Source organism: Dioscorea cayenensis, chromosome 4, assembly GCF_009730915.1.
Source record: "Dioscorea cayenensis subsp. rotundata cultivar TDr96_F1 chromosome 4, TDr96_F1_v2_PseudoChromosome.rev07_lg8_w22 25.fasta, whole genome shotgun sequence".
Lineage (NCBI taxonomy): Eukaryota > Viridiplantae > Streptophyta > Magnoliopsida > Dioscoreales > Dioscoreaceae > Dioscorea > Dioscorea cayenensis.
In genome coordinates this window covers 12,557,636-12,568,632 of record NC_052474.1, presented here as the reverse complement: position 1 = coordinate 12,568,632, position 10,997 = coordinate 12,557,636, and the positions used below count along the sequence as shown (strand labels likewise).

Genomic DNA, 10,997 nt, shown 5'->3' with positions numbered 1-10,997 from the left:
AATAGTTAAACAGATAAAGACAAATTTAAATGGAGACGACAATTCTTAAACAAATATGTAATATATTTAAACATAGAATAGTATAGTTAAACAGTATTTAACATATACAACTAGATAAACATAAACGAGAAAAACTTTACAACAAAATGAACTCGCTTTTCGTGAGGATTTGATAACGACACATCGTCTGTCTCGACAACAAGATCGACTACAAACTCATTTGAAGATGGAGTGCACTTGACCAACCACCTGAAGTCAACTTCATTTTCTCGCTGACAAACCGATGTATATCTCCTGCATGATAAACTTCACCCTCGACTCGCTTTTTCAAACATGATTTACATTTATCAATACCACAAAAACTCTCCATAATAAACATGCATTGTTTATAAATTCTATTACTCCCTCCCTCCCATAGAATGGTCAAAGTGATAGAACAAAGAAATTCTCACCAGACATGAAAACCCAGAGAACTCGAAATCGAACAAAACCAAATGAGGAGAAGAACAAGAAGATGTAATGCAACTTCTAAACATTGTCTCAACGTAAAGAAGCGTAAAGCCCAACATAAAGGTTGGACATGATGTGATTGGACACTCCCACCATTTTCAAGGCAAAAACGGATTTCGCAAATACTGAACCCATTTAAAGTGAATCGGTAGGGGTAAAAAGGAAGTTAAACAATAACTAAGGGATCGTCCGAGTTTCACAAACTTTGGAGGAGCTGTTTGGGAAATATTTGAAATTCACGAGGGTTAAATAGTAATTTTTCCTTTTTTTATATGACACCTTTTTTCTTTTGCTTTCTGGTTCCGCCACTGTATATAATTATAGGATAATGTTATTATATTTAACATATCTAATTTTTCATCATTTGTGGACAGGTATAGTGACCCACGTAAATATATATATATTAATGAGTAGACATATTAAGAAAGTACTAAACAGCTCATTATTCCTCCCACCCCAGCTTGGAAAATATTGAAATATTTACATAAACATTTATTACGTTTAATTTTTTGGACATAAAAGAAAAGTAATTTTTACAATTGTTATATCACAATCAAAGATATAAAACATTCTTAAAATGACGATTTTAATACTTACTTTAACAATAAAAAACAATGAAGACATTTAATACTTACTATAACAATAAAAAACAATGACGACATTCACATCAAAATTTATTTAAAATTATCGATAATCAAGATAATTATTGATATTGATCCCTCAAATAAGGAAAAAAACATTATTTCGATGTATAAATTGAATAAAATTTATATATTTTGCCTTCTTAAGGCAACATCATCAAACACAATTTATGCACTGACAAATCAAATGCAAATTTTTAGGAGATTTTAAACCAAAAATATAGTAAAAAAAAAATGCTACATTAAAAATGAAAAATTATTATGATATATATATATAGAAATATTTCCTTTCATTTATGTATATAAAATAAAAACTGTATAATAATATATATATATATATATTACCATTATATATATATATATATATATATATATATAATTCCTAATGCTGAGCTTCTGATTAATATTGTAACTACAACCATTATGCCATTTTAGACCAAGAAAAGTTACCAATAAAGCTCACCCATCTCCTTCCGATCTCTCCGATGGCGGGCCTTGGCGCGCCCCTCAGGCCATCGCCGGCGGCCTCAGGCTCCTTAGCCTCTCGCCTCCTCCTCATCCTAACGGTGTTGCCGCTCTCTCTGGCGGTCTTCGCGTTCGTGCTCCAATGGCGCGGTGGGCTTGACGACCCCGCCGCTCGGTGGCCGGCCGACACCCAGAAGTTCCCCGGAATGGAGAATAGCCCTCTTGGATCCTCCCAGACGTTTTTCTCGTCGTCGGGTTCTCATTCCCAGGCCGCCGGGTCATCGGATTGTGTTGAGATCTTGGGGCATAGTTCGTCGCCATCGTTCCCGTATTACCGGGGTTGGAAGTTCGATTTCAACTCAGATCTGAAGCCCAAGGTGAGGTTTTGGACTTTGATTTGTATAATTTTTGGTGGATCTTTGGTATTAGGGGATCCGTTAATCAGTTTAGATAGTTGTTCTTGTTTATGTATGTCGTCAAATCCTTCTAATCTTCTTAATTTTGCATTGAAATGATTTTTTTTTTCCAATCAAACTTAAATTCATCGGAATCTTGAAGGAAGTTCTATAGGTTATGCTCAATACTCCAAGAAAAATAGGAATTTTATATATTTGAACTGCAATATTTGATTTATTCAATCGATTTGAACCTGATGATTCTGTGTGATTGATTTCTTGAATTTAATTTGCATGTTGAATAGGGTCGGCTAACTTCTCACTTTCATTTCGTTGCTGAAAACATGCAGATATGTATCATATCAAGCACTTCTGCCAGTTTAGAACAGATTCTTCCATGGCTGTTTTACCACAAAGTCCTTGGTGTCACAACCTTCTACCTGTTTGTGGAAGGAAAGGCTGCAAAACCAAATGTTACTGTGGTCCTTGAGTCTATTCCAGTAAGCTTATTGCTTTATTATCTATCTTTCCAAAGAGAATCTATGCATGGCTTGCTATACTTAATTTGATCAGATATTTTTTTCCTTAGGCTAATAATAGTGTTGCAGTAGTTTACTGAGTACTTAATTTTTGCTGTGGCAGGGTGTGAAAATCATATACAGAACTAAGGAGCTAGAAGAGAAACAAGCTAGAAGGTAGGATATTTCTGCTGCTTGTATATGTGAATTGTTCATATTGTCTCTGTGAGATCCATTGCTATTTTTATCACTACAGTGTTGTGCATGATAGTCGTTCCTCATGATGGCACCTATCAAACTTCATCAGCTAGTTTCTTAGTATGATTGCCAGTGATTAGGCAGCATGGGCCCTTGCATTTATGTTATCTGCCCACATGTGAGCGTCTGGAGACTTATATATCATCAGTGACTCTTCTTTCCATATAAATGGATTATTTTAACTAGGGTATTGTTTTGCTCCTTCATGGGAAAAAAAGAAGAGAGGATTATAGAAATGAACCTTCCAGATCTTGAGATAGTGTTTCTAAAGAAATGAAAATGGGGTTGGCATGATGGGCAAAGAGAATTTTTATTAATAAACCAGTTTCCCTTGCCTGCTTATGTTTGTCAATGGAATACAAATTTTGATTTTATGTTTGAATGCATGTTCAAGGGAATAAGTAAATAATAAAGTAACCAAAATATTTCTAGAGGGAACTTTCTTAAGTGAATTTCTTGTTTTATTCAAAATTTGTACTTTTAGAAAGTACATGAATGCACTTGATTCATTTTGGTCATGTACATGATTACAATACACATATAGATACCATTTAATGTGTACCATTCATTATGTTGTTGCATCTTGAAATTGAACATATTTGAAAATTTTCCCCCTGTACTATGTATAGTATATTAACTAAATCCCCTGCCAAGACAAGAGACAATACTCCAAAACGTCCTGCTTGCTAGAAATTATGGCATGAAATAGTTAGTTAGGCACATCTGTTTTCCTACCTTTACTCTTCGTATGGAAAGACAGATGAATTGAAGGACATAAGGCTCTTTCCTTTGAACCTATACTCTTAGCTTATTGGATGCCATGCTCATAAACAGGGATATCCTAATATTGTTTCCCTGGTTTTCTTTTTGTTCTAATAAAGAGACATAGATCAATTGCTTGGTTCTCAGGTTATTTGCACTCAACCTCAAGAGACAGTTGTTCGGCAAGGAAACATGAAAGGATGTCTGCTTCTAAGTCTGCCTTGTTGTCATCACTTGACCATTTCCTTTCCACTAAGTGATTGCCTGTGGTCTTTAGAATACGAGATGGACCATTCCTTTTGGTCTTAATAAGCAAAAGTTGGTTTAGGATAAATCTTATTTTTTTCTTGCCCTGGTATAATTTATCTACTCCACGACCTATAATGCAAATAAAGTTCTCATCTTATTATAATTTATTGAAAAGTTCATGTAGATAATATTGGACGCAAACCTAACTAAGCAAATTAAAGAACAAGAGAACCCGAAATTCATTACTGGATCTTGAAACTCGAAAGTAGTCTTCCAAATACACAATAGAGGCCTCCACACTCATAAGGATTAAGGAGAACAAAAGAATTAGTGTTATTAGTATGGCCTCAAAAGACATTATTACCCTTTTAAATTAACAAGGATAATAAACACCTAAGAAATGATAAATAAAAATAACCATGAGTATTATATAATACTACTTTATGCGATAATAACAGGTATGCTGTTTCAACGGAAAGGCAAGATACACTTCAACCAGGCACCATCTTAATCAACCTCTGATTTGTATTTTTCTTTAATTCTTTTTTTATTTTTATTTGAAGTGGTTGTTTCTAAGGTGTTTTCCAAACATATCTTAAGTAGTTTAATTTCCCCATGCTCTAATGCCTGATTATAGCCTTAGTGGCATAAGTCATAAGGTAAACAATTGATTTCCTTCTCTTCTTTAGGAAATACTTTGCCACTCGTTAGAAATATGTGAATCTTCTGGCAGTCTGAGTTGCAAGACCTGTCACTTGCAAGTCATCTACAAGGCATTAGAGATACGGCATCTTTGCTGACCAATTGTTACAATCTTACAATTAAATCTATCCAATGGCTAACATTGCACAAGGTCTTGAGACCACCTTTTTTTTGAAGTTCAGATTTTCATCATCAATTTGAGCAAACCTTCTGTTAGGTTGTCTATTCTTCTGGCAAATAATGGTACTTAATTGCCATAGAGGTGGTTCGAAGACCTCTATATAAAGCTTGGTTTTAAGTAGTAAAGTTATTAGAATTGGACAAACTTCCTCTATTCTTTTTATAGCAAAGCCCCCAAATCTAGGATGTTTTACCCAATAGTGATGTAATTATGCTATTGAAAGCAACATAAAGTGGACAATATCCTTCTGATGAGAGATGCTATTACATCCATAAGCATTAAATTGACTCTCTTGACTATAAAATTCAACAGAAATGATCTAACCTGGTTTATTGCATAACATCTAGATGCCAGTATTATGTTTTAAAATGATATGAGGGCTGCAACCCAAATGGTATTTGCTCTAGTCGTAATTTCTCCAGCTTGTTACCTTAGCAATAGAGTTCTTTTTTGTGGTGGTTTTATTATGAAATGTAGCATTTGAGTACTTGAGAAATGCTTAACTAGTGTTTTACCAGTTTTACTAAATTTTCTCCTGCCATGCAGTCGGATCTGGAATGAAACTTGGTTGGCTGGATTTTTCTACAAGCCCTGCAATTATGAGTTGTTTGTGAAACAGTCACTGAATATGGAGATGGCTATTGTTATGGCACGGGTATGCCTTTTAACTATTTGTATCTTGCAATTGCTTTTTATCCTGTAGTAACGTTTATTGTTAGGTGAGCTGTGTTAACTAGTTCAGTCTTTCCAGTGGTGCATATACTCTCAAATTTTAACTTTTTTTTTTCTCTACAATTAATTAAAGTCTACTGATATAAATCTCAATAGTATTGCTGTTTGCTCTGGTTTGTTTTTTTTTTCATCATTTACTTTATCAGTCATTCATGTTGTGGGATACTTTTTAAGAGCACATTGAGCTGGTTAGTTTTCTTATTATACAACAGAAACTCAACATTGCTTCTTCCCACCGCAGGATGCTGGTATGGATTGGATCATCCATCTCGATACTGATGAGCTGATACATCCAGCTGGTTCCCAAGAATATTCTTTAAAGAGATTACTGTCAGATGTGCCCAACAATGTTGATATGGTTATCTTTCCAAATTATGTAAGTGGTGCAACTTATCTGCCATATCAGAGAGTAAAGGGAGTGCCATTTTATCAATCTGGTTGCCTTGTTTATTTCAGGAAAGCAGCATTGAGAAAGATGATATAAAAGACCCCTTTAGTGAGGTATACCCATCACACATATTTTATTGTTTTTGTATTTGGAATCATCACAATTATTTAGCCAATATTGTTGCATTGAAGTTCTTCTGTTGGAATTCTACATATTTTATATCGTAATGATTAAAATTGAATCATATTTAGCATCGCTAACATGGTGCCAATCTATATGAGTTTGATCAGATCCTAACTAGGTAGCTTAAAACTTAAAATGAGAAATATGAGCTTCATAGATGATGCTTTTTTCTGTAGACCTTACTTTTTGTCTCATCAGTACTTAATCAGTGCTTTTAAAGTACCTGTTAAGAAAGCACTACCCAAGATATGGAAAATTATCCAAAGACTAGAGTCTAGACAAGGAAATGTTCTCCAATGATCCCATTGTGGTTCTGAACACAAAAGCAAGTTAATATAAGATCATTAAGATCTTAGATAAGAGCTTCAACTCATGCCTTTTGTTGGTTGCTTTTCTATCACAGTGGTTTCTTGTTTTCTTACTTGTTGTTGTACATTCCAGTTGAATAAACTTGAAGTTCCATATTGCATCACTTATCATATTATAACATCATGGTCACTTGTTAATTGAATTATCTTTAGCTTGTGCTGTTTAACCAGCTCATGATTTGTTAACTGTGTTCATATACTCTTAAGCAAGTTTGCTTGGATTGTAAAGCTTAATTTGATCAAAATAATGTCTTACTTGTGGGAAATTAATTGAAAATTGGCTAAAGGCATATTCTACTGTAGTTTTGACGACTGTGATTCCCTTTTGGACTCAGTGATCTTTGTGAAGAATTTTGCCATAGCATGTCAATGGTCTTCCATGGAATGCTGATCTTGATCGATAAGCATTTCTGTTTATTTTATTGTGTATTCACTGCAATGCCATAGCTATGGCAGAGTATGCATCTAAAGATAAGTAGGATTCTCTTTCAAGTAAATTGGGACCACAGTGCGAAGTGTTGAATAGATATGTTGCTCGACATTAGGACATCTTCATATTTAACTCAACAAGCTGCATTCAGAGCATTGCCTATGGCAGATGGTTTGTGGAATGTTTATTCTGTAAACTCTTCTTTAGTTTCCTATGCTTGTATAGTAAACCGCGTCACATCCTGCTTCTTGTATCAGTATTCATGTTATGTGAATAGTACCTTAAAATTTTAAGCCAGTTATAGTTCAATAAGAATTATTGAGGCAGCGACATTCTGCTGCATGTCTGAAAATGAAATTACTTTGATAGGCATATATTATGTCATAAGAATCATAACACAAACTATATTACTGTACTATCGGTACATATCATGCAAATATAAGGTTGGTGTATGCATCTGGTCCGCTGTCTTGTCAGAGGTCTGCTTTCTTGGTGTTTGATATTTGATCAACTATTCAGATGAATGGGGCCCTATTTGATTCTGTCTCGGTTCAAAATTTGCAGCAAAAGTTTGTTCCAGCCTTACCCACATACATTGTTCTTGTGAATAGGTTTCCATGTTTAAGAAGAACTATGATCATCTCCTAAAGGAAACATATTTCGGCATGTACAAGGAAGCAACACGTGGTAATCCTAATTATTTTCTCACATATGGCAATGGAAAATCAGCTGCACGGATTCAAGATCACCTCCGCCCAAATGGTGCTCATAGATGGCACAACTATATGAAGACCCCGAAGTAAGATAGTTATCTTATGTCTTTGTAGTCTTTTGTTACTTGATTTTGTTAATTTGTTGTATTCTTTGGTTTCAATGATTTTCTCATATTAGTGTGCCTCAAAATTGCTTTATGAGATTTGAAAAATCTACTCCTTGAAAGGTAATATCTAATGTTATTTAATATTTGTTAGTGAAATCAAACTGGAGGAGGCTGCAGTCCTGCATTTCACATACACAAAGTTTTCAGATTTGACTTCTAGGCGTGATCGATGTGGCTGCAAACCAACAAAGGAAGATGTGAAAAGATGCTTTATGTTGGATTTCGATAGATCTGTGAGTGTTTTATCTTTTACAACTTATGCATTCTTGTTATATCCAACCATAAAAATTGTTTAGCAGCAATCATCATTTTATCACAATCCGCTCACAAATTTTCTATATGATGAGGGTCATAGCTTTGCAGTCCTTATGGTTAAATGTCTAGCATTCTATAACTTTTTGACACATAGTTTATGTTATCAGATAAATGTAAGCCATAGTATTCTTTCATTTATCCAGTGATATTAACAATGATTGTGCACTTACATTAGAAGAAAAAAAAAGATTCTAACTTCGTTTAAATGCTGAGCCCACTCTAACAATGTCTATACTTGCGTTTTCAGGCATTTATCATCGCGTCAACTGCAACTGAAGAAGAAATGCTGCGCTGGTAATTTCTTAACTGCTCATTTATATTAATTCCTCCACAGAATCTGGCTGTTTGTCAATTTATGTTATCTTGCTTGGATGGATACATTTGATTGCACACATGTCAAACGAAATAGCACCCATCTCTATAAATACAGAAGCAACAACACATGATAATTTTTTCCTACCAAGTGCACAATTTTCATAATTTATCATCCGGTTTTTTGCTTGATGATGTGAAAGAATTAAAGGGATCTTTTACAAATTATCTTGAGAATGAAATTGAATTTCTGTGGCCTTTATTTTGCTGAAATCATATTCATTGTCAGGTTTCGTGAACATGTTGTATGGACTGACAAAGAACTTAATCTGAAGCTTATGAGGAAGGGTATTTTAACCAGAATATATGCACCAATGGTAATTTCTCTGTTTTTTTTCTCAGAATTAAGAATAAATATACCATTTCTAATTCTCCCCAACCACCGATCGTTCTAATATGATTTACCTCTCATGTTACCAGTCTATTGTTCAAGGTCTGAGAGAGTCAGGTGTGTTTAGCTCGGCAATAGCATCTGCACAGATGCGCTCTAAGGGAAGCCTTTTGCCATCATTGGAACCTAAAACAAAGAATAACTCCTCTACACTAATATCCAATTCAAGAGGCAGTGGATCTCAATCGATATCGGATAGCTCTCACACAAGAACAGGAGGCAGAGAGATCCAGACATCTGCGAGGAAAATCTTGGAGGTTGCGGACAACTCTTTGAAGGCTATTCCACCGTTGTCACCTCCAGGCTTGGATGAGCTCCACGCACTGACTTGAGAAACCAACCAGAGATAATGGGTAGATATCTTGGATTCACATATTCGAGCTGGGAATTCGATGCAGTGTTTGTGAGGATATGTGGTTCATTCTTCTTCCATTAATGGGTGCTTCTTCCCGATCAGATTATCCAAGCGGTCCGGTTCATACTATATTTTTCTTCGATGCATCACTGGTAGTTTTGGTAGTTGTTAGAGTGGAGATTGGTCATTGCTGGTTAACTCAGACATGATATTTTGAGTGTATGACAGGTGCTGGGCAGGGGAGTCCTGAGTGTGTTGATGATGATGATGTTTTATTGTATAGAGAAAGTAATGACAAGGCTTGGTTCTCAGCTAGCCATATATACAAACATTGTGCAATGACCTTTTTGATTAATACCCTCATAATCATAACCCTTTTTCACTGCTGATAAATTTATTATTTACTATTGTCACTTGCATTTTGTTTGTTCTTGATGATTGGTAAGTGTAATTCCCATTATACAACATTTCTGTTGTCTTTGTTGTTAGAACATTATAAGAAAAGGCTTTCTTTATTAATTTTATTTTATTATTTTATTTTATTAATAAAGTATTTACACATTTTTCAGATATTCAAAATTGCTGTTGTTAAACTTAAAAAACGATTAACATTTCAATTTATTAAAGAATCTATAACAACACCCCTTGTTTTCAAACGAAGTCCCTTTAAATGCATGTTAATTTTGTTTAATTGTTATATCATATTTGGTAATTTTAGTATATTGTGTACACGTAGAAAACCAAATTGAGGAAAATATCAAATATATATACATATAAATGCATAACTCAGGTATTGCCTGTCTTTTTAGAAATATTTGTAATACATATCATGCAAATCGATGCTTCCTCTTAAGATCTAAACCTTCTTTCATCAACAGTATCACAACATCCTATGTTCCATCAGAAATGAAAGTGGATACGCCCCACAGAGAAAGCGGAGAAATGGGAATGCGTAGGAAAGAAAGGTAAGTCAACCAATTTCAAGATAGAAGAATTTTCTTTCCGATGGGCTTTTGTTTGCCCTGATACACATCAACCATAAAATTTTGCAAGCACCATTGGGGCCTTTCAACATACAGCTGATAATTTCAGGGGGCTAGAACCCCAGAAGTAATACAAGGTTTGACCATGTCAAAGCATTTTGCTTAACCACCCAGTGAGGGCGCCCCTATTCATTAGCTTTTCATAATTTAACATTATCGAAATTTCAACCCACACAAAGAAATGATTTACACACAGCATGGCATATGGTTCTCCTTTCAAAGTCTATCAATACTAGGAAGATGAACTGGAATAGATTTCAAAATCCACATCTGGCTGAAGAGATGGGATTTGACTTGCAAGACTGACTTACCTTGGAGTCAAAATCCTGTATTTGTGACTCATTTTACATCTGAATTGAAATAATTTACTAAGCAACAAATCTAATTACAATGAGTAGATATAGAAGTTCAAGGCTTTTCAAACAAATACCGCATGTCAGGCATAGATGAAAGATCAGACTTCTCTTGGTATTTTCAAAGTCAAGCAAGAAATCATTCAGGTATAGCTCTAGATTAGAGAGAACAATAGGCAAGAGATTAAAGTCGCTCACTTCAGGAATCATTGTGATGTCAACCTATGATGATCCCAGAAAAATAAAAACACAAAAACAAAGAGGAAGAAAAAATTTATGTCTTGATTCTCCACAAAAGAATGTATAAAGCTAAATTCAAACCAGGAATGACTGCCAAAACAGAAAGAGAACTAGTAAGAGAACTAGAGGAAGCATACTTTTAAACGCTCAAACATTGGTAGAAGAACTTAGAGAAAATTCAACATTTGCCACCTTGATATGATATAAATCAGTGTATCCTTTTTGAACTAGCCATATAGGAACAGGAGAGAACGTCATCAAGGATG

The 10,997-nt window shown here is 34.6% G+C and overlaps 1 protein-coding gene across 1 annotated transcript; it reads left to right on the top strand.

The window, feature by feature from the left end:
• Nucleotides 1-1,558: 1,558 nt before the first annotated feature.
• LOC120259093 (glycosyltransferase-like At2g41451) lies at nucleotides 1,559-9,450 on the top strand. The gene is made up of 11 exons (XM_039266630.1): nucleotides 1,559-1,993; nucleotides 2,362-2,511; nucleotides 2,654-2,706; nucleotides 5,228-5,336; nucleotides 5,655-5,789; nucleotides 5,870-5,914; nucleotides 7,394-7,581; nucleotides 7,754-7,895; nucleotides 8,225-8,271; nucleotides 8,579-8,666; nucleotides 8,770-9,450. Exons 1-11 carry the CDS (start codon nucleotides 1,637-1,639, stop codon nucleotides 9,070-9,072), a joined length of 1,617 nt encoding a protein of 538 aa, XP_039122564.1. The 5' UTR covers nucleotides 1,559-1,636; the 3' UTR covers nucleotides 9,073-9,450.
• Nucleotides 9,451-10,997: the final 1,547 nt, after the last annotated feature.